Below are 25,280 nucleotides of genomic sequence, written 5' to 3' on the forward strand. Positions count from 1 at the left end.
TTTAATAGAAGTGAAGCTTGCTGTTCAGAGTGATTATATCTTATATGTACAAGAGCTGCAAGATAGAGACAGGATGTTCTAGAACATTCTGTCAGTGCAGCTGTTTCTAATCAATATGAGTGTGCATCTCTCCCTGTTTTGTGCTTGGAACATTCTGTAACCAGGGCCTCTTCTCTTATGAATAAAAGGCAGAGAGAGCAGGGGCTGTTTCAGAGTGTGGTGTGGAGGCTTGTAACTGAGCAGCCTCTGAGACACTCTCACCTGCAGGTTAAAATGAACTAACTTCTCTGTGTCTTTCTTTGTGCAGAATTGTGAAAGTGTTTGGTGTTTAAACCTAACATAAATGGTCCTTCGAGCCGGAGACCAAGATGCTTGACGATCCCAGTGGGTGAGTGAGATTCCAGACAAATCTGTGGCCACAGTACTAATACCCTTTCCGGGACTGGTCCCTCCCTGACAGGCTGGGGTCTGACGGCTGACGGTACTCCCGAGGACACAGAGAACCAGTGAGTAGGTCTTTCATTTAAAAGGAATGAGTGATGAAATGCAAATGACCTAAAATAGTACAGTATAGAGAAACCCTGACAATTCTAGACACTATCAGGTGAACTAAAATAGACAGTTAAATTCCGCAGGAGGGTAGACTCCCTTAGTTGAAATAGACTAATTAAACTCTACACAGGACGGCGGAGTCCTCTGTTGTATTAAAATAGACAGTTAAATTCCGCAGGAGGGTAGACTCCCTTAGTTGAAATAGACTAATTAAACTCTACACAGGACGGCGGAGTCCTCTGTTATATTTTTGTGAAAGTAATTAAAGTAAGAGTAAAACGCGTAAAAAAGTGTGACTGAAAAACGAGTGGAAGAATGAATGGAATCGTAACGACCACTAGGTCCTTACTTTTCATATAAACTGAAAACAGATAGTAAATGGTGAGCCTTTGTGGATGCTTGTAGGCAAGAAAATCCCACCTGAACAGGGTTGAAGTGGATTTTACCACAACTGACTTCTTGATCACCATCCTGTTTTCAAATACATAAATCCAGTATTTAGAATACACCAGGTATTAAAAAACATACTGGATCTAAATCTAGTTCAAAATGGGAAAGGGGCAAAGTAAAGAGAAACAAAGTAAACTAATTGACTTAGAAGGGGAGGTAAAGTTTATGGAGAACTATGTAAAAGGAGCAGGTATGATCTGTCATAGATGGAATAAAAAATAAAAAACATGGGTTTTTGGGCAAATTAGATACAAAGGATGTCTTAAAATTACAAGGGGATCTAAAATTAGCAATAATGAAAACTAAAAAGAGAAAAATAACAAAGAACAATGGGGGAAGAACAGAGAAAAAGCTCTGATTTAACAGAAATATGTACACGATGGCATAAAAATACGGATTTTCAGGTAACTTAATTATCACTGAAATCCTAAAACTACACGGGGATCTTAAACTGGAGATTATGCATTTAAAAGATTCAAGAGACAATAAAAAACCTTGCCAGATTATAATTTCAAAGGGGACTTTTCAGTCCCTGAGTGCTCACAGTTGATAAACAGATTAAAACAAAAAGATGAATTAAAAAAAAACAACAATAAGAGCAGCTTTTAACTGACAGCCATAATACTGAGGCCTTAAGAAAAGCACAGAAAAAAAAAAACTTTCAGCTTAACTGAAAACAAATAAAGGGGGGGGCGGACTGCCACCCATCCCAGTTTAGAATACCAAGGTAGCCCCAAATTATAAAGACTAAGAGGTGGTTTTAGAGGACGTGGTAAAAGAAGTTAAAAGAGGAGGTGACAATGTGGACAACATGGAAACTGTCCAACTGGACAACCCAGTGAACAATGACTAGAGTTGTTAAAGAAGTAATCTGAGAGTAAAAGATTTTGTAGGCAAGCATTAGTGAGAAACAGGTGCTTTAAAAATCATTCTATGGTGTTATACTACCAACAATATCATGATAAAATGCAAAAGATTCATTTTACAGGGAAATAATTCCATATTTGGCTCAGATTGTGTGCATTCTTGATTTTTCCTCTTTGAGAGAAGTTAAATTTCAGCTCTGTGAAACGACCTTGACAAAGAGATGCAGCTGCCTGAAAACAAAGATAAAACTTCTGCAAACAGCAGAAGCCTGTCTCTGCTGAAAGGTCTGAAAAAATTGTAACTCTACCCTGCATGTGTCAAACTCAAGGTCCGCGGGCCAAAACCGGACCCCAGAAGTTTAGTGATTCTCTAGAAGTAGAGCCTTTTAATATGGTGATTGTGTGCTTGAATGTTATTTTGTCAATCAATAAGCAGTTTTGTTTACATTCTGCCACAATCTGCCTTTTGAAAATGTTTTGAATCTTGCTCTTTATGTATAAAAAAAAAAAAGAAAGAAAAGAAAAATTGGCTAAAGTCTGCAGACATAAAATGAACCTGGATTGAAGCTCTAACTAAGTTTATTTAATCTGAGATCTTCTCCAAATGCAACAGTATATGTCAGTCTACATGAGATACTAACAACTTCACCTACTGATATAATATAAAGATGTGAGTGAATATGTGAAACAAACAATGATGAAAGTTTTTCAACAGGTGATGCTCATCCAGGAGGAAGACAGTGTTCCTAGGAAATGCAGCTCATTCATTAACAATCATTTTTTCTCCTATAGGTGGACGTTTTGCTGATTAATCATAGGCTGGATCTATGAAACATTATGTGCACAGAACAAATGACCAAGGTTCTGACTGACCTATGAACCTCACTGACCTGACAATGATAACATGACACCCAACAGATAACACCTTTAAGGTGGATCCACTAAGACCACCTTATTGATTCTTGGTGAATAAAAAAAAAGAATTGAAGCGTTCAAAACAGACCTTGTGGAAACAAAAGGGGTTATGAGGAAACAATGTGCATTTTAAGAATAATAGAAGTCAAATTATGTTCAAATATTTGCAAATAAAAATTACTCTGACAGAGAAATAAGTAAGTAGTGTGTGAATGTGTGTGAATGGGAATGACTGATTTCATTGTAATGCATCTTTGAGAGACATTAAAAGCGCTAATAAAGGTCTGATGTTCTGATTATCTTTGCCAAATTTATATCTTAATAAGGTTTCCAGAATCTTTTCCGAAAAATCATATAAAGATAGCAAAGGTTCTACCTGTATTAAAAATACTGATAACTATAGGAAAGTTCATAGATCTGTCTTCAATTTTTCCTAATTCTTTTACAAACAGGTTATTTAAACTTTCATGTGGCCAAATGTCTGTGTTTGACTTTCTGTTTTTGTGAAATAAATGTCTGTTTCATGTTATGTAAAAATTAGAGTCCTCAACATTACCATAATAATATTAGGTCAGTTCTCTATGGTAAAACAAAAAGATTTTAACAGATGTTTAGACTTTTTCCAGTCAGGTTCAAAATGATTGAATTAGACTCAAACTTAACATAAGATTAAATTAACCTTAACAGAATTACTGGACTGGACTGAAATAGAGAAAACTTGAGTTAATTGAAACAAACTTTAGTTACTTGAACTAAATACAAAGCTGACTGAAACTGTATGTTGTATCTATAAAACTGGGTAAAACAAACTAAGATTATAAGATATAATATGCCCTTCATTTTTTGTGTTCATCAGTGAGTGAGTTTTTATTTTTTATTTTTAATAAGAACTAAACCAAACATTATCTGAAGAAATAGCAAAAAGCCGAAAAGACTTAAAAGATACCCCTCTGACAGATGGAGAAACATTATTTGTAGACGGGTACCAGAAAATAAACCTATCCTACCAAAAAACCTATACAAATGGGCAGCAATTTCGAGTCATGGAGTTTCTCATGTCTCGAGAGGAGGAATGGTAGGATTAGTGAACAAAATATACACAACATATGGATTTAACTCTTATTCAAAAAATTTTTGTAGAACATGTTTGATCTGTGCTAAACACAATGCACAAGGGAACTTCAGACCAAAAAGGGGACTAAAATAAGTTTCTTAATAGCAGTATATATTCTAACCATCATAATTTGTGTTGTGGTCATAGCATTGTGGTATCTGTTGTAGCATTGTAGCTCTTCATCTGACCTTCAGAGAAAGTCCGGCTACAAAGGGAGCTGCAATCATAGTTTGCAGCTGTCTCAAACCGGTGAAGATTGTCCACAGCTCTGTTACAGGTTTTTAGGAAGGGCGCCAATCTACAGAAAGATGTTCACGCCAACACACAAAAAGATATTGATAATAGGGGGCGTCATCTCGATCATAATTGTAGGTGCCCTGCTAATATGGGAAAGAAATCATAGAACACTGCATAAAAGATCCCGGTCATCTGACCTTGACGAATCTGACGACAATAACAGGTGTGGAACAAAAAGAGCTTACCAATTCGGATTAATGGTGTGTGTGCAGTCAAACACCACCACGAATCTTGTCATTCCACTTACCAGTCTTAGCCGTAAAACAGAAAAAGGCCAAGATTATAAAAACTACAAATGGTACTTGACTAATGATCAAAAACAAACACAATGGGCCACAATAGTAGCTGATGCAAATAATGAATGGACCCCAACGTGGGGCACTACTGCATATGCAAAGCACCAGAAAAAACTATTCAAACTTAACGCAACAAGTACAGCTATATATCTAACTGTGAATCTTACAAAAACCTCCCTAAAAACCCCCTGGGAGCAACTTACAGGGAGATTGTTGGCTTTTCCTACTAAGGGCCTATTCATCAGGGGCGGATCCCAGTTTCCTACTGTTTATTTGTGAACATAAGAATACAACGACTCTCTCTCAAAAAACAGTAGAGAAAGGAGTTAGAATTGATCCTGAGAACCTGACCACAGACGACTGGTTTAAAATAACTACAGGAATATCTAAAATAGATAACAACTGGCTCTTAATGGCAGAACAGGCTGCCCAGGCAGTAAAAACAGATTGTGTAGTATGTATGGGAGCCAGACCACTGTTACAGGTGGTCCCCTCAACGTTGACAGAAAAATGCTTAGTAGAAGTAATGAACAGCACAAGACTCTCAACAAACTGTACTATGTGGGATAAGATTTATCCCTTGACTACAGCTGAAAAACAAAAACCGATGTTTTCAAATAAGGTTGCTCCAGGAAATTTTTCTTGCATAAACCGAACAGGTGTGGGGTCAAACATAAGCAGACTTAATGAAGATCAATGTACCTCCACCATAACAGTAGGTGTCAGCTTTAAACCTAAAGCACGCAGCGACATCTGGTGGTGGTGTGGAGACGATAAACTGTATGACAGGTTGCCATACAACACAACTGGATTGTGTGCATCAGTGTCATTAATATTTCCCGTGTCTGTCATTCCACTCTCAGTGGCAGAGTTGTTGGGAACAGTAGCCAGTATATTTCCACATACCTGGAAAAGTAGAGTAAAAAGATCAGGATGGAGTAAAGACGACCCTACTTATATAGATAGCATAGGAATACCAAGAGGAGTTCCTGATGAATATAAATTAGCAGATCAAGTAGCAGCAGGTTTTGAATCCACCATATGCTGGTGGTGCACAATAAATAAAAATGTTGACAGAATAAATTACATCCATTACAATGTGCAACGACTAGGAAATAAAACTGAAGAAGGATTCTCAGCCATCCATGAACAATTGTCAGCTACCTCTTTAATGGCTTTCCAAAATAGAATTGCTGTCGATATGCTCTTAGCTGAAAAAGGTGGAGTATGTTCAATATTTGGGCATCAATGTTGTACATTTATTCCAAATAACACCGCAGCTGATGGGAGCCTCACCAAGGCCCTGGAGGGCCTTAGGTCACTTAACAGCAAAATGAAAGATCATTCTGGAGTTGACACCACAATGTGGGATGGGTTTGGAGAAATGTTTGGTAAATATAAACAATTAGTGTTGTCTATCCTTATGTCAATAGCAGTCTTTGCAGCTATTCTCACATTGTGTGGATGTTGCTGTATTCCGTGTATAAGAGCTTTGTGCACTCGCATAATAACCTCTGCTATTCAGCCAGTCAAAACAAAAATGTCAGAGATGTATGCCCTCCTGAGACCTGAGGAGACAGAAGGAGCCAGTGATGATGATGATGATGACCAGGAAGAAGAAGAGACTTCTCTGCATTTCCCTGATCTGTATCTTGACCCTGACGACAATTAGTTGTATACAGTAAACTTAAAGACCTCCTGCTACTTTTTTAATGACATGTACAGATAAAACACACCATGATGTCTTAACTGAAAATCTGAGAAGAAAAGGTTAATGATTGATGTATCAAGTGTTTAAAACATTTATAAAGAGGAGGAAAATGTTAGGGTTAATTAATGATTATATATGTTTTAACTTTAATAGAAGTGAAGCTTGCTGTTCAGAGTGATTATATCTTATATGTACAAGAGCTGCAAGATAGAGACAGGATGTTCTAGAACATTCTGTCAGTGCAGCTGTTTCTAATCAATATGAGTGTGCATCTCTCCCTGTTTTGTGCTTGGAACATTCTGTAACCAGGGCCTCTTCTCTTATGAATAAAAGGCAGAGAGAGCAGGGGCTGTTTCAGAGTGTGGTGTGGAGGCTTGTAACTGAGCAGCCTCTGAGACACTCTCACCTGCAGGTTAAAATGAACTAACTTCTCTGTGTCTTTCTTTGTGCAGAATTGTGAAAGTGTTTGGTGTTTAAACCTAACAGTAGTTTATATTAATTTTGGACAAGGCCTATATTTATTTTTCCTCTCCTGTCTATTTCTTAGGAACAGTAATACTAGTCTAACCAACCTAGCTACTGAGTCACTTAAGGATATGGAAAAGAGACTTACCAATGAGTCAGTGCTGGCATTTCAATCATCTTTATATAATGTATATAATGCAAGTATAATGTCACACTGAAATATTTAGAAAAATCTGTGGGTATTCAGTGGGGAAAATAATCCAACATGAAAAAAATGTTTTTTTAATCAAAACAACTAGTGCCACCAAGGCAAAACCACTCACAGTTTCTACAAAATAAAGGTATCTGAAACATTTTATTTAACTGTGGACATGCAGTCTTTTTAACGTGCTTAGAATGTGGATGAGGTTTTATAGACATCTTTAATTTCCTCATGTAATTATAAGGTTACACAGGAGCCTAATTCTCACTCCCCAAACTAGCAAAGACAGAAAAACATAGCTACTTGCCTAAACCTGCTTGTAGTTACAGTCAAGTCAATACATATCCTTAGAAAAATCTTTGTATTCCTTAAATGTTTTCACATTTTCATCACCTTACAACCAGACACCTGGCCCAATCACATTTATTAAACACAAATCTTTTGCGCTTTTGGTCCTGCCTACGTAATGTAGTCAGCAAAAAAAGAAAAAAAAAAAGAAGTTTGCTTCCTAACCACCTGCCCTTGACACACACTAGTTTGCAGCCCATTGGGTATTTTCTTGACTGACAGAGGGCTGGCCCAATCATATCATGAAACACCTCCTCTTTTTGACTGTATTTTAACCAGTGCGCAGTGAAATGTAGGATGAACGTAACATCTGTTAGAATTTTGATATGAAGAGAAAACGAATAGGAGTTGTGTAGGGAGTTGTGGTTCTACAATTACTGCGTGAATTGACACCGAAACCTGGTAACAAAACCAAAGATATTTCTCCCAAGATAAAACTTAGCATTAACTTTATAAACATCTTAATCTTAATTTCTTAAATTTATGTGTTCACTGATTGATTTCATGTCTATGGTACAATGCGGAGGCCAGTGTACAACATGTAGCCATGCTTCCTGTCACCTGCACTACACCTCTGCCAAGCCACCATCAATTACTCCTGACATCGTGTGGGTTCTCATCAAGCTCACTGCAAACTTAGCTTATGGAGCTGAGATTAATTTAAATTTAAACCTCATGCATCAAACCAATGCCAAACATGCCAGAGTCAATGTATGCAGAAGCACTCTCACATTTACCCAAATTAAATTACATTCAGGAAATTTAATAGAAAATAGCAGGTATGATGAAGTGTTTGTTTTTGACCTTTTGAAGCAGTGTGCTGAGGTGAGGACCCAGCAGGTGTCAATGAGAGTCCCTCCACAAACCAGCCTCCCGTCTCCCCGAGATCCTCGCAAACGAATTGCAGCCTGCCACGGCCAGCCGCCCCTATAAACACAAACATGCACACAAACACTCCCCTATCACTACCAGAGCAATTATACAACTGAAAAAAGAAGAACAAGAAATGTGCAGGGCTAGACTTAAGATCAGCTGAGTACAATTCAGGCAGTGCAACAAACAAGAATGAAATCAGTGCATGTGGTCGCTGCACAGAGATATGTTTAAACACAGCCATAAACAAAACGCCATTATATCAACATGAGCACATGATTTATGCTTTTTGGGGGAAAACACTAACATGCCTGTCAGGAGTTCACAAGAGGTAATGTGAAGTATAAACATGCATTTCTGGACCAGTTATGACAAAAAGACAGCTAGAGTAAAAAGTTCACTCTGCCATCTGGAGAAATATTGTCGATTCATCTTTATCACTAAGCAACAAACATGCTGCAGGTATTTAAATATATTCTCACTAATATTTTTGATTTTGTAAAACGTATTTGCTTTTGTCTATCATATTATTCCTACACCAACACTACTTAGATTTAAACCGGTTGTAGAAGTTCAAAAATTTATGATTTTAGTACCAGCTGTAGTTTTGAACCATACACAGATCTGGTCCTAATTAATGAAGGTCTGGATGCCAAGAAAGCACCTTTTAAAATATGTTCGGTCTGTTATTCTGTGGTTTATCTCAGCCTTAAAATAATTTCATAATGTATTGTGTTCCTTTTTTTGGGTTTTTATTTTTTTAAACAAATGAGTTTACTTCACTGATTATACAACTGAAAAAACCTAAAAAAAAAAAAAAATTAAGGGAAAAAAAATGTAAGAACCCTAACACAGGGTTTTGACACAGAATACATTTGACATGTGGCAAATGGAAAATTAAGAGGTAAATTTAATAGAAATCAACCTAAGATACACTGCTCTAATTTTGTTCTTATGTTTTAGATAACCGAATGATGAATATAGTGAGGAAACTCAAACATTTTTCCATACAAATCCAAAGCTGTAGAAATATTTTAAGCTATTTCCAGACCTTACCAGAAAAAAAAAAACTCCTTTGTTGCAAATACAGCTCCTATCGTTTGTCATATTCGCTATTCCTGAAAGGTAGAGTAATTGTTTTTATTGTTTATTGTTATTATTCATTCATAAATAGACTGATTTAGATCCATGCTATAAAACCCAGAGGTGGTTACACGTTTTACGTTTGAATCAGCTGGTATCAATTTGTGACGTGTTGACTTGAAATGTGGTGATTTTCTCTGGCTGCTTCTTTGTTCTGTTATTAATCCCATCTGTCCCCTCCATCTTACCTCAGAGAGTTTTCTCCTCCTATGATCCGGCGCTGGCGAGTGTGTACGAGGCGAAGACCGCAAATTGAGCTGACAGGATCTGAGAGAGACAAAAGAGGAGCCACTGATCGTGTGTTTGAGAGAATGTGTGGAAAGATGATGATTGCTATACCATAAACTTCAGCTCGGATTTTCTTCCTGTTAAATATTTAGACAGGTCCAAAAAATTAGGTTTGAAATTCACCTTTTAGTACAACATACAAGACTGAAATCAATTGCAAATCAAATAAATTAGAACTCCCTTTCATAGTCTGAACGTAATGGATGTTAAAGTTTAAGCAGCGAGACAAAACATCATCTTGGCACTGGTTTGAACTGGGTGAAATGTGCAGGCAATGCATAGCTTTGTGCAAATCAGCTCTTATGTGTGATAGACAGAATGAAGCAATAACATAGCTTCACCATTTTACCATCTGGAAGTGTACAGGTCCTTCCCAAAATATTAGCATATTGTGATAAAGTTCATTATTTTCCATAATGTCCTGATGAAAATTTAACATTCATATATTTTAGATTCATTGCACACTAACTGAAATATTTCAGGTCTTTTATTGTCTTAATACGGATGATTTTGGCATACAGCTCATGAAAACCCAAAATTCCTATCTCACAAAATTAGCATATTTCATCCGACCAATAAAATAAAAGTGTTTTTAATACAAAAAACGTCAACCTTCAAATAATCATGTACAGTTATACACTCAATACTTGGTCGGGAATCCTTTTGCAGAAATGACTTCTTCAATGCGGCGTGGCATGGAGGCAATCAGCCTGTGGCACTGCTGAGGTCTTATGGAGGCCCAGGATGCTTCGATAGCGGCCTTTAGCTCATCCAGAGTGTTGGGTCTTGAGTCTCTCAACGTTCTCTTCACAATATCCCACAGATTCTCTATGGGGTTCAGGTTAGGAGAGTTGGCAGGCCAATTGAGCACAGTGATACCATGGTCAGTAAACCATTTACCAGTGGTTTTGGCACTGTGAGCAGGTGCCAGGTCGTGCTGAAAAATGAAATCTTCATCTCCATAAAGCTTTTCAGCAGATGGAAGCATAAAGTGCTCCAAAATCTCCTGATAGCTAGCTGCATTGACCATGCCCTTGATAAAACACAGTGGACCAACACCAGCAGCTGACACGGCACCCCAGACCATCACTGACTGTGGGTACTTGACACTGGACTTCTGGCATTTTGGCATTTCCTTCTCCCCAGTCTTCCTCCAGACTCTGGCACCTTGATTTCCGAATGACATGCAGAATTTGCTTTCATCCGAAAAAAGTACTTTGGACCACTGAGCAACAATCCAGTGCTGCTTCTCTGTAGCCCAGGTCAGGCGCTTCTGCCGCTGTTTCTGGTTCAAAAGTGACTTGACCTGGGGAATGCGGCACCTGTAGCCCATTTCCTGCACACGCCTGTGCACGGTGGCACTGGATGTTTCTACTCCAGACTCAGTCCACTGCTTCCGCAGGTCCCCCAAGGTCTGGAATCGGCCCTTCTCCACAATCTTCCTCAGGGTCCGGTCACCTCTTCTCGTTGTGCAGCGTTTTCTGCCACACTTTTTCCTTCCCACAGACTTCCCACTGAGGTGCCTTTATACAGCACTATGGGAACAGCCTATTCGTTCAGAAATTTCTTTCTCTGTCTTACCCTCTTGCTTGAGGGTGTCAATAGTGGCCTTCTGGACAGCAGTCAGGTCGGCAGTCTTACCCATGATTGGGGTTTTGAGTGATGAACCAGGCTGGGAGTTTTAAAGGCCTCAGGAATCTTTTGCAGGTGTTTAGAGTTAACTTGTTGATTCAGATGATTAGGTTCATAGCTCGTTTAGAGACCCTTTTAATGATATGCTAATTTTGTGAGATAGGAATTTTGGGTTTTCATGAGCTGTATGCCAAAATCATCCGTATTAAGACAATGAAATACTTGAAATATTTCAGTTAGTGTGCAATGAATCTAAAATATGTGAATGTTAAATTTTCATCATGACATTATGGAAAATAATGAACTTTATCACAATATGCTAATATTTTGAGAAGGACCTGTATACTGTGCCTTGCAAACGTATTTGTACTTCTTGAACGTTTTCACATTTTGTCACATTACAACCACAAACTTTAATTTATTTTATTAGGATTTTATGTGATAATCAACACAGAAATAGTTAATCACATAAAGCACTGTTCAATCCGTCATCCTTCTTCTGAAAATGGAAAGAGTATTGCACAACTGCAAACCTGCAGAGACATAACCATTCACCTAAACGGACAGGCTGAACAAGAAGAGTATTAATTAAAGAAGCTGGCCAAGAAAAAAACTGTTGAAAAGACAATTAGTAACTTGCGAACTGGCGAACACTGCGAAACTTGGTAGTGCCACCATCATACTGTGGCAGGGCTTTTCTTCAGCAGGAAAAGGAATGCTGGTCATAGCTGATAGAATGATGGATGGAGCTGAACACAGGGCAATCCTGCAAGATAATCTGTTAGAGGCTGCAAATGGCTTGAGACTGGTGCTGTGGGGCTCTAAATATTCAACCTGATTGACCTGATTAAGTCTCTATATGCATAAATGGGCATGAAGACTTGCAGCTGTAACTGCAGTGAAAGGTAATTCAGACAAATATCACACAATGGCACAATTGACTTATATTGTGAAGAACTGTCACAAGTATCCCCAACTTTGTGTTGGGTTGTCTATTACATGAAATCATTTTAATATACATAAAACTCTGTCACTGTGACATGATAAAATGGGAAAAGTTCATTTTTTCCCTCTGTATACACTCAGAGGAGTTCTAGACTTTCTGCTAAACAGTTCACCCAGTTAGTTTTCGTCAGCCATGTGTTTCTTATTTGCTTGTTCACTTCAAGAGGCAGAATGGCAGTGTTTGCTAAACACATTAGAGTTTCTGTATAATCCTTCACATGAATCAAATAACTTGTTGACTTTTTGGCTAACCTTTAACCTCTCTGTTGCTGTGCTGCGATTCTCCATAGTCACAGATGACCCCGGCATCCTCGCTGTGGCGGCAGTTGTGAGTGCCAGGCTTCTGTTTTAAGCAGTCTGTCAACGAACGTTCCACGCCATTACACTTCACGTTGTCGACATGTATGGGGCCAGTCCCTTCTCCAAAGTATGCCATTACACGAGCTTTTGCAACACCGCTGGAGGAAACAAACTTCATAAGATATAACAGAAATTTCTACAGCCAACAAAAAATAAAAAAATAGAAAACAAGGGACTGATGACACATTGGCTTGAATGTTAGTGTGACATTCCCAGGTTGTGATGCAAACCAGGTTTAACACTTTAACAATCTGATATACTACACAATTTGATACCAGGAGCCTATAGGCTGTGTTGTGAATGTATGGGCTGTAACTGTAATTTTAATTAAGATTGAAGAGATAGCTGAAAGTGATTGTCTTATGTTGCATCCCTGGAGTTTGATGGGTGACAAGTCCTGTAACCCCAGTCATCCATTGGAGATCTCATGTCTCTTATTAAGTCATCTTGTGCTGTATGTGTGTCTCTGACAGCTCCCTGGGCAATACTTAGCATGCAGAGGGTGAACCTCCACGTCACTTGGAAGCAAGCCTAGACACTGACATCATGCCTCTTTAGTGGGTTTCTCTAACAGCACACACATGTGTAACTGGTAAAGTACAATAAAATCAGCTTTAGATGGAAACTACAGGCTACCCATTGACAAATGTGGACACATTTCTTTCCAATAAGCATCTCTGTTAGAGCATTTGTTTAAACTTTTGAATGGGGAAGTGAATGATGGAGTCAATATGAAAAATGACGGCTGAAGAGTTGAAGACACCAGTGATATTGCAATAAACTTATATAAGGTCCTCCAACCAAAAGAACTAAACATCCTGCCTTTCATGGAAACAAAATTACATTAAGTAAGGTTCCCACATGCTTTACCACTGAGACATGTAAAAATGATAAATGTAAAAGGGCCACTAGGCAAAGTTAATTTCCGATGCATAATTGTTTGTAGGATGTAATAAAAGACCCTTAAACAACAAGAGTCTGAAGTTCTAATATTTACAAAAGTAGTGAAATAATTTTATTTTTGGACCTTATTCAATCGGTGAATGTTTTTTGTCAATACAGCAAATGTATTTATACCCCTTGAACTTTTTCAAGTTTAGGATTTTTCACATGCAACCACAAACGCAATGTATTTTTAGGAGTTTTATGTGATGCATAAAATCTAATCTAACGTACGTAATGTTACGTGTTTTTAATAACTCTCCTTGAGTTAATCTTTTGTAGACCTGCTTTTCCTTGCAAAAAGTGTCTTTTGGAGCATGTGTCTAACAAGTTTGCAAATTAAGTGAATGCACTTTTTGCCCATGCATCTTTACAAAACAGCTTAAACCAATGCTGGATGGTGACTGGATGAATATATCTTGTCACAAATTTGCAAATGGATTTAGCTCTGGACTTGGGTCATTCTAAAAAATGAATCAGTTGGACCTAAGATAAACATCCACCCCGGTCACAACTCTTTTACAGACCTGAACAGATTTTCCTCCAGGATTACCCTTCATTTAGCTCCATCCACCTTCCCATCAGCTCTGAACACCTTCCTTGTCCCTGCTGACGAAAGGTATCCCCACAGTATGATGCTTCCGTCACAAAAGGTCATTGTGGGACAGTGTGTCCAGGCTGGTCTCCATTGTCAGTTTTCTGCAGCTCACTGTATTTTTAGGCCAAAAAGTTTATTTTCATCTGACCAGAGAATCTTTGTCCAAATGTTTGCTTTTAATAGTGGCTTTCTTTATGCCACTCTCCATAAATACCAGATTTTGGGGTAGATGTAGTTTAATCTAACTTTTAAAACTCAGCGCAAACAGGTTTAATAAAGAACATGATGTAAAGTAAAAACAACATTGCTATTTATCTTATGTTGTCCATTTATTGTTTCATTTAAATATAGGACTAGTGTTTTCTTTTTTATATCCCATGTAGATGTATATTTTACAGAATGTTCACACTTAAAAAAAAAAAACATTCAAAATTTCACATGAAAGCATCTTCACATGTGTAACAATTCACTTCACATCAGACTGCAGCTTTACACTGATAGTGTGTGCATATTTTATGTCATATTGTCTTTAGAGCTACTTTCTTTGCATCTTGGGACCTGTTATGTAATAAGTTTTCACCACACCCAGCATGACACAAAATAAAGATTCTAACATGGCTGTTATACACCTTTACTTGCCTTCTGCGTTTAATTTTCCCACAGTTATCCTCTCCACATGTAGCATTGGAGAGGTATGTGTCACAGAAAAGAGTGCACCTCTTTTTTTTTTTTTAAGTCATAGGAAATGAAGCCATCTTGTTGTTGGTCAGTTCTTCCTTCCTGCACCTTTGTTTTCTTATAAGAAACAAGAATGTTTCACAAGTAACCGAGATTATGAAAATAGTAACTAGTTACCCCTAACAGTTTTACAGTACTGCGGAAATGTATTTGCCCTGAAAAAATATCTTCTGTTGTTGCTTTTTTGTTACATTTCCATGTTCCAAATCATTAAACAACGTTTAAAAATCAGACAAAGATAGCCTTAATAGATAAAAATAGCCCATATTTTTTCAAATGGTATTTTCATTTATTAAGGGAACATGCTATCCAAACCCCCCTAGCTCTACTTGAGAACAGAATCACCCACTCCACCCTTTGATAGTTTATAAATTTGCTGCAAATTCCTTTAGAACAGTTAAGCTCAATTTGACTTGCCATGTGCACTGCAAAATGTGGAGATTCGATAACAATTAAAGAGAACCTTTCAGATGACATGAAGCCAGGTGAATTATCTAAAAAAACAACATATTCTGCCCTGATCTAAGGAACTTTAAGATTAGATGAGAAACAAACTCGTTAACATATTTTATTGTTACAAAGGTTACAAAGCCAACTATAAGGCTTTGGAACTTTAGTGAACCACAGTGAAAGCAATTATTCAAAATGGAAGACATGGAACCATTGCAGTAGTGGCTGGCAAATAGCAGAAAATTATTTGAAAAAAAAGCTTCAGGAAAGCAGCAAAGCAGCTTCAGGACAATGATCCAAACCATGCTGACATGTCCACCTCTGAATTGTTAAAAAAATATAAACAATTTAGAATGGCGTAGTCAAAGTCTGAAATTCATTCTGACTAAATTGATGTGGCATGAGCTTAAACATATAATTTATGCTCGAAACCCCTCCTATATGGCTGAACTAAAACTGTCAAACATATTCCTCAAACAGTGATGTGAAAGACTCCTCACACATTATTGCAAACACTTGTTGACAGTATTTTCCACCACAGATTGCTGTTATTATGTTTAGGGGGAAAATATTTTTTTACATAGGGCCAGCTGGGTTTGAAAGGCTTTTCAATTAATAGATGAAATCATAATGTGAGAAATACAGGGGTTGGACAATGAAACTGAAACACCTGTCATTTTAGTGTGTTAGGTTTCATGGCTAAATTGGACCAGCCTGGTAGCCAGTCTTCATTGATTGCACATTGCACCATTAAGAGCAGAGTGTGAAGGTTCAATTAGCAGGGTAAGAGCACAGTTTTGCTCAAAATATTGAAATGCACACAACATTATGGGTGACATACCAGAGTTCAAAAGAGGACAAATTGTTTGTGCACGTCTTGCTGGCGCATCTGTGACCAAGACAGCAAGTCTTTGTGATGTATCAAGAGCCACGGTATCCAGGGTAATGTCAGCATACCACCAAGAAGGACGAACCACATCCAACAGGATTAACTGTGGACGCAAGAGGAAGCTGTCTGAAAGGGATGTTCGGGTGCTAACCCGAATTGTATCCAAAAAACATAAAACCACGGCTGCCCAAATAACAGCAGAATTAAATGTGCACCTCAACTCTCCAGTTTCTACCAGAACTGTCCGTTGGGAGCTCCACAGGGTCAATATACACGGCCGGGCTGCCATAGCCAAACCTTTGGTCACTCATGCCAATACCAAACATCGGTTTGAATGGTGCAAGGAGCGAAAATCTTGGGCTGTGGACAATGTGAAACATGTATTGTTCTCTGATAAGTCAACCTTTACTGTTTTCCCCACATCCGGGAGAGTTACGGTGTGGAGAAGCCCCAAAGAAGCGTACCACCCAGACTGTTGCATGCCCAGAGTGAAGCATGGGGGTGGATCAGTGATGGTTTGGGCTGCCATATCATGGCATTCCCTTGGCCCAATACTTGTGCTAGATGGGCGCGTCACTGCCAAGGACTACCGAACCATTCTTGAGGACCATGTGCGTTCAATGGTTCAAACATTGTATCCTGAAGGCGGTGCCGTGTATCAGGATGACAATGCACCAATACACACAGCAAGACTGGTGAAAGATTGGTTTGATGCACATGAAAGTGAAGTTGAACATCTCCCATGGCCTGCACAGTCACCAGATCTAAATATTATTGAGCCACTTTGGGGTGTTTTGGAGGAGCGAGTCAGGAAATGTTTTCCTCCACCAGTATCACGTAGTGACCTGGCCACTATCCTGCAAGAAGAATGGCTTAAAATCCCTCTGACCACTGTGCAGGACTTGTATATGTCATTCCCAAGACGAATTGATGCTGTATTGGCCGCAAAAGGAGGCCTTACACCATATTAATAAATTATTGTGGTCTAAAACCAGGTGTTTCAGTTTCATTGTCCAACCCCTGTACATTTCTTTTTATTAACGTAGGCTATCTAAGTTATATATACATCTGAAATATTTAAGTATGGTAAAAAACGTGACCCATAGAATCCTGTAAAGGGCCAAATAACATAAAAAAATATTCCCAAAAGATTAATATACTCTCTTAATTAAACATTATTTAAAGCACTTTGTCTACTGGTTTCCCTGCAGCTGAGATTAAACTATACTGAAGATTTGTCTGACTAAGATTGAAGTGGAAACAAATAAATGTCAACACAAAGAAAGAGGAAAGGAACATAAGACACATGCCAGGTCCAAAAGGTGTTGATGGATTGAGCAAAAAGAGCAGGCAGTCTGGATTCACTTAAATGAGTGTAATGTAAAGAGTGATCAGTTTCCAAAGCCACAACTACGTATAAACTAAGTTTTTCTCCAGAAACTGACCTTGTTTCCAACATCCTGAGCTTAACCACAACTGGAAAAAATATGTTAAAACAGGATGCTATAAGATTGAGATAGCTATAGGGACAAAGATATCTTGTTGCAAGCTCAGCAACATACTGTTCGCATTTAGTGTCCATTAACTATGTTCTGCAAATCGGGCGAGTGAATAGGTTTTGCAGCTAAAGTGGTTCAGAGCAAAAAAAGTTAAGGATAATTTTTTTTAGAAGGCTCCAAATTAATTGAAATAATCAAATTGTGAGTCAAGGTACATTGTATAGTATTATATGTAATTATTAAGTATTTCAGTTATGATTGGAGCCACAAGTTCTCCAAATTTTTAAAACAAATTTGAATTGAATTGAAATAGCATAACAAATTGTATTTTCATCTTAGAACACCACTTTACACCATCAACTATTTGAAAAATATGTACTAATTGTTTTTCCATTCATTATGTAGTCCCCTATAAAACATCCAGCCATCTTGAAGTTGTGTTTTTTTATATACTATAATGCAGTTTTTTTATTCACTATATAGCACACTGTTATTTATCACACACTATTGTACACTGGTCAAAATACACCAAGATGCACTGCAGTTGGAGCTTGAGGCATATGCAAATGCTAATATTAGCATACTAAGGCTATTGTTTACATAAACATCTGAAATGGCCTCAGGTTTTGATCATAGCCATAGCTACAATCAGCATTCATGTTAGTACGTATGGAGGGTACAACAAAACCAACTAATAGGTAAAATCAAATTTTTTTTGTCCATAAACTGAATGTTGATGTTAAGAGAAATTTTCTTCATTACAAAAGAAACGGTTGCTAACTCCTAAGTAAGCAATGTAGCCAATCAATGTCTAGAAGGTCACTAAAAGTCACTAAAGTCATCATTACCTAATTTGCATAATGGAACATGTGCATTTTTAACTGCAACTGGATGCTGTATGAAAGGAAAAATAATGTTATAAAAGTGATAAAAAGTTATTAAAAACATCATAAAAATGTTTAGAGCTACAAGTAACCTAATTGTATCTTTTTTTTAAATTTACTTATTAATATATTTAATTGTGTTTTTCTTGCATATCCTTATTTGTACTTAGTTTATTTTTAACTGTATTCCTTAGTAGCCTTCAACATATCACAGTAAAACATGGAAATTTATAATAACATTTTTAACCGCACAATGATTGCACCATAGATTTAATGATACAACCTGATGTTTCCTGCTGGCAGTTATTTGTGGAATTGTGAATGTAACTAACACATGATTATGAGGTATTGCTAAAATCCATCCATCCATTTTCTATACACGCTTCTTTCATAATGGGTCGTGGGGAGCTTGTGCCTATCTCTGGCAGTCTATGGGCAGGAGGCAGGGTCCACCCTGGACAGATCGCCAGTCCATCGCAGGGCAACACAGAGACACAAAGGACCAACCACCATGCACACATCCATTCACACCTAAGGGCAATGTAGAGAGACCAATTAACCCAACAGTCATGTTTTTGGACTGTGGGAGGAAGCCGGAATACCCGGAAAAAACCCACACATGCATGGGGAGAACACGGAAACCCCATGCAGAAAGAGGACAGGCCGGAAGTTGAATCGAGGACCTTCTTGCTGCAAAGCCTCAGTGCTACCAACTGCAGCCCACAGCTGGTAATTCCTACCTGCTATTGTAAGTAATGAACATAGTATAATTTGAGTGCTGTGATTATTTTAAACTCAAAAACTGTTTGATATTCCAAAAACAAGAAAAATATTCTATTCTAAAATAATGCAAGTCTTAAAGGGCAGAAGAAGCCACGAGAAAGCAGCATAGCAGAAGCTGAAATGTCATGTATTTACAATTTACTTAACTCATCTTCTTTATAGAGCAACAATTCACAGTTTTATATAATCTAATTTGGTCTAATTTCATTTGAATTAGTCCACTGATTCCAATCAGTTCAAATTCAGTTAAAATCTGTTTAATTCCAGTCAATTAATCAAAATCTAAAATGTAAGTTAGGTTCTGCTGTGAGATTCAATTAATCACACAATGCAAATTAGTAGAAAAATGTCTCACTAAGGAAAACAGTACATTGAATCAAATCTTCAATTTAGACTTGGTTAAGGTGACTGTTTCTGCCTTTGTGCAGCTCTCACAGTACATCAATGCTACTGTTATTCTGTGACAAAATGTCGCTTTACAGCAAATTTCTTTGGAAGTCTTTGCATCTTCGGAGGTATTTCTTTAACATTTAGAACTAGCAGCTGTAAACAAGGTTATATTTCTTTGAATACTGTTTGTCCAGCACAAACAGATTGCTTGTTGTCACACTCACTTGTGAGGGCAGGAACTACTTTCAGTTTCGCAGTCCTAAATACTAAGAATAGTTGCTTTGTAAGTCGCCTACGTCAAATTAGGTTGCAAAACCTTCAACATGGAAATATTTCTTAAAGTGTATAAGTAAATGTTGTCACTTGGAATGTACATCTTTAAGTGGTGTGTGTGACTTTGACAGTAACAAAGGGCAAGCAATAAATCTTAGTTAAGCATGCCTTCGAGGGGTTTCATAATAATTTGTTTGTAGCCTTGTCTTTAGAACTACAAAGTCATCATAGAGGCCATTTCCAAACACATGGCAATGTAAACATCAGTACCTGTAGCCTAGCTGCCTGCACACCACCTCAGCATCTTGATCAGTCCATCCATCATCACAGATGGTCCCCCACTGGCCGGACAGAAAGAGCTCAACACGACCTTCCTTGGAGCTTTCCCCTCCCACAAGCCGCAAAGGGATATCTGCAAAAAGCACACAAAGCAAAATGTATTCAATTTAGACTGATTTATGGACGAACAAATATGAAAAGACTGTAGATAGTTTTAGGGAACTTAATGGATATTGTAAGCATGGGATTTTCAGTCATGAACCCAATTATACAGAAGAAGCACTTGGTAACAATAGGGTGGAAAAAAAGCACTGTTGAGATGAACAAGGTTCTACATTTGTCTTAATTTAGGCTGACAATATATCTGATTATGACAGAGATTTATTTCTACTCACTAATGACACTCCAAACAGTATTTGTGAATGCTCAAACTAACTTCTGGCACATTCCTAGCAAACCTGATCCTCCAGGCTAAAATGTTTCTGTAATGGCAGCTTGAACTGATATGCACTTTACGTGGGAAGTAGTTGGCACACCTGTCCTGCTTCTTACAGAAATGCTATTTGTGTGTGTGAGTGCGGAGTGGGAAACTCCCAGTCTGTTCAGACTGAAGAGAATTCATTTTTCTCTGCTCTCTGCTCTTTCCTCAATCTGTCTTGTTCTGTCTCTTCCAGACGTTATCCACACACACACACAACACACACACACACACACACACACACACACACACACACACACACACACCCCAACACACACACACCCACATCGTATGTCACATCAGTCAGATTTTATGTGGAATATCACTCTGTGTGCGCACCTGCTCAAACATTTGCACATACATTGATGCCATGTGAGCAGGCACTAATGGAATTTCCATGTGGAGACTTATCCGATCAGTTTACACTCTTATCAGATCTAAGTTTGTACAGATGCTTTGATGATTGCTTTAAAAAAATACATTGTGAATTTTTTTAATCACATTTAATTCAATTTAATTAGAAAGGTTTTAAAGCTAATAAACATGTGTAAGCTGCAGGTTGTAGACAGTAAGTTTTAGTGTAACACAGTTATTCCTTAATACCTTCAACATAAACTCAATAGTCTATAACATTAAAAAAATTAGTTTAATGTTTTTGTTGGGGGGAAATAGGAGTGAGATTAAAGATGAGGAAAGAACTGTGGGAATGCTTGCTTCTCATTTAGCATTGGTTAAGGATGAAATGTGCATGTTTGTGCTTCTGCTCAGAAACACAAACACTTCTGTTACTCTCAGCAAACGCAAACATACATCCATTTGTGTTTCCATTACTTACGTAAGTCCCTTTCAAACATATGCGATTCTTCCTGTTAATCAGACAATATTCGAATTTGTCGAATACCAGCCATAACAGAGAGATCTCCCACGGCTTTTTATTAATGGCGTTGAGGAAAATGTTCTAGATCATGCAAAAGAAACATTTAGTTGTCACAAATCTGAGCTATGTGCAGCATCAGCATTAACTTCATTTGAAAAATAAATAACTTAATTATAAATGATTAAATAATAAAATACTGTAAATGCTCCGTCATTTGCCCTTCCATCACTATGTACATCACCTGACACGCCAACTGCAAGGAACCACTCTTAGTTCAGAGTACATGAAAGAAATATGAAAACTGTTTTCTTCCTGTTTTTACTTGTATAGTCTTTATTAGTAAAATGTCAGTAGAAATTATTAACTACTTCCAGACTACTGTTGCAAATCCGCCTCCAACCACAACACAAACAAGTGCCTTATTTTAACCGCCAATGCCTCTTGCTACATATTCTATATATACTGTCTTGGAAGAACTAGCAGTCAGAGTTATGCCAAATTATGATTAATTTATTTGATTTGCATGTTAATTACCTAAATTTGTGTTTTGTTTGTGCTATATTCAAAACTGCTATTGGAATGGATAAAGCTCGATTGAATTAAGCGTTTGGAAAACCCTGACCTCGACTGTATTAAAGATTTCTGGACTATCCTTAATAACGGGGTCCGTGCCTGGAAAATAACCAATTTAAATGAGATCTACCAGTTCTGCCAAGAGTAGTTAAATGGAATGTAAATATTTGAGACAAAATCAAGTTTCATAGCCATGATGAGTTTAGGCAAAGCTCTGTGACTGGCACTATATGTCTTAATGGGGAGCATCAATGTAAAAGTAACTGACTGAAACACCCAAAATACAAAAGGTTGCCCCAACTGATAAACTGATGAAGTTGCTATTATTGTAGCACAACTTCTCCTAAGCAGTAATTTAGAATTGAAAAAACTTTTTCTAACCCTTTTCCGCTAAATAGTCACACTAAGTCATACTCTACCTGTTCACACCACCACTAACACATTGCACTAATGTTTTCACAAAGCTCTGTGTTATGATCTTCACCCAGAGTGAAAGGAAATAGCACCACCTGTTTTATCTGCTGTTAATTAATTTCCAAAATAAACCCAGACCAATCTGCCTGTGGCTGAGATGGGAAGGGAGAGACCTGCAAACAACCGCAAACAACCGCACACACTCAAACACAAACACAGTCACACACATATTGTACTTTTTTCATTTTGCACTTTTGAAACATTTAAGTAGGGGTTGTGGGAAGAGAGAAACATAAACACATATAATTAACCCACTTAATGAAAAAGCTATTTCTCTCTCTTTGAGCAGTATTTGTGTAACACTAAATCTTTCACAACATTCAGCATCAAGACAAGGACAGCCACGTGAAATCAATCTTCATGATAACAAAGATCCTCCACTGGGTTTCAGTGTGACACTGGCACCAGGTATAATTCATTCAGTCTGATGACAGGAAACTGTGAATCACCTACAGTATTTGACATTTGCAGCTAGTAGGTATGGTAAAGCAAAGTGAAGTAACAGCTCACAATGCAAGGATTACAATGGAGAACCTCACCTTTTTTGTGTCTCATGGAGAATGTTGTCTTTCTTCCTCTAAGTAATTGTCTGCAGGTTCAGTTTAGCAAAGATCTTAAATCTGATCTGCTTTTTGTTTATTACCAAAGAAGTGCACTGCAAACAACGTTCAGGTCCAGGGTCTCTTAAGATGACCTGGGTTAACCCTAACAATAGGGACTAGTTAGCAACAAAATGGCTTATCAACTGGGCTTTTACAACTAAGATGCATTAATACATTGTCTTGCAAAAGTATGGACTGCTTTTTGTTATTATATAATCTTAACCTTCACGTAACATTGAAATTGTATTTGACAAAGTAGTGCATACGTTTGAACTGAAGGACAAGGAAATGTTGCTTTAGTCATAAACATTTGAGTAAGTGTTGCATGCATTTGTATTTATTGTCCTTTACACTGACAAGCCTCAGTAACATTCAGTGGTGAAAAACTAATGCTGCACATCACCCTAAACACACCATATCCCATTATGTAACACGGGGGAGACAGCATCATGCAGTAGGGATTATTTTCTCAAATACAAAGCCCACTTTTTATTTGTAAAACATTCTGAAAACCAATCCAATTGAAATCATTGACGTAAGTGAAAAAATGTGCAAAGGTTCAAGTGGTGTGAATAGTTTATCAAGGTACTGTAGAACAGGTTTTAATGGAATCAAACACCCAATCGTAATCATTAAGCTGTAATAAAACTGGATATTAAACTGATAAATTTGTATATTAAACACCTAATCAGATCAGTGTCACTACACAAGTATTGCAGCATTAGCATGTCTGACAATTTATCAGTGTCTATTTAAATAAAGTATGGTGAAGGTGCATCCTGTTGATAAAGCCTGAGAGAAAGTTTTACCCTTGATTATTTTAGATGTAATCCTGAAACGTTTAAATGATCTTAACAAATAATGATAAACAACGTTCCTCGCTGGCTTTAAAGTACAACCATAAAACCCATTAAACAGTCTTGGAGATGTTGAAATAGTTGTGTTCTGCACTCAGTCAATCAAAAAGGGATTTAGCTGTACAGTTGGAAAAGTAATTAGAAGATTTAAATATTCAAAATATACTGTATTTCTTATAGGGATAAAGTAAATATATACATTTACAGTTGAAACTTGACACCAAGTCAAACGAAACATTCCTTGTTTTAGGTTTCTTAGGATTACAAACCCAAATTAAAGCTGCAAGCAGCATCAGGTGCCCCTTGGAGCTTAGCGCCTGTCTCATGACCACAGGATTCCCGCACAGCACAGATGAGCCCACTGCTTGATTACGTACATCGCCACTAGGTGGTACCATGAGCAAACGTCATATGACTTACAGTCATGCCAAGTTCTGCTCCTGCGAGAAGCATTCAAAATTTTGCCGAAATCCGACCTTCCTGATGAAAGCTGCGCTCACTTCCTGTTTGGTGGTGAAGGATTAATAAATACTTAGTGTGGGGCTTTAAAATCTGATGTAAAAGTATTATGTGTGTTAGACAAACTTTGAAACTTCAGCAACTTGTCAAGGAAGGTGAATCAGCTATTAGTGATTTCGTTGTCAGTATGCGGGTCAAATGATGTCATCAATTGACCATGCCAACGTGTTCAGCATTTGTCCACGATGATGCACACAAAATTAGGCGTGGATCCGATGATGTATGAGGAAGATCCAATAGAGCTGTTTGGGGGTTGACAACGATCAACCGTATTTAGTTTGGAGTACATCGGACGATGAATGTGTAATTTAAAGGCAAACGTATGCAAATGCCGAGATATATTAATTCGCCAAGCCGCCACACCCACAGAGTCCAGCCAACACCAACTGTTCCTAATAGGACTCAACATCACCTTGTTCTGTGTGATCAGACACTGCTGGAAGCTTGTATGAGTGTAAAAAGAGGAGGTCCACCAGTGAAACATGTGACTTCCAGTTGTAAGTGGGCGGGGCTACAGTGATGTCAGCAAATGCACCTGCGAATGTCCTAAAAGCTGCTCTGTGATGAGACACAGAAATTTTGGAGCCGCTGTGACCTTGTTTGTGAAAGTTATTACATATTCGTCCCTTATGGCGAGCAGTCAGATACTAAGACTTGG

At 37.8% G+C, this 25,280-nt stretch overlaps 1 protein-coding gene across 1 annotated transcript in view; it reads right to left on the minus strand.

The window, feature by feature from the left end:
• Positions 1–25,280, minus strand: part of prss12 (serine protease 12) — a 46,191-nt gene that overhangs the window by 7,201 nt on the left and 13,710 nt on the right. Inside the window, exons 8-11 of the mRNA XM_047365697.1 lie at positions 20,234–20,375; positions 12,410–12,615; positions 9,421–9,499; positions 8,021–8,143 (exon numbers count right to left, since the gene is read on the minus strand). Coding sequence (XP_047221653.1) covers positions 8,021–8,143; positions 9,421–9,499; positions 12,410–12,615; positions 20,234–20,375 — 550 coding nt within the window. The remainder of the gene's footprint in view (positions 1–8,020; positions 8,144–9,420; positions 9,500–12,409; positions 12,616–20,233; positions 20,376–25,280) is intronic.

The sequence above is a fragment of the Girardinichthys multiradiatus genome, chromosome 5 (assembly GCF_021462225.1).
Source record: "Girardinichthys multiradiatus isolate DD_20200921_A chromosome 5, DD_fGirMul_XY1, whole genome shotgun sequence".
In the NCBI taxonomy this organism is placed as follows: domain Eukaryota; kingdom Metazoa; phylum Chordata; class Actinopteri; order Cyprinodontiformes; family Goodeidae; genus Girardinichthys; species Girardinichthys multiradiatus.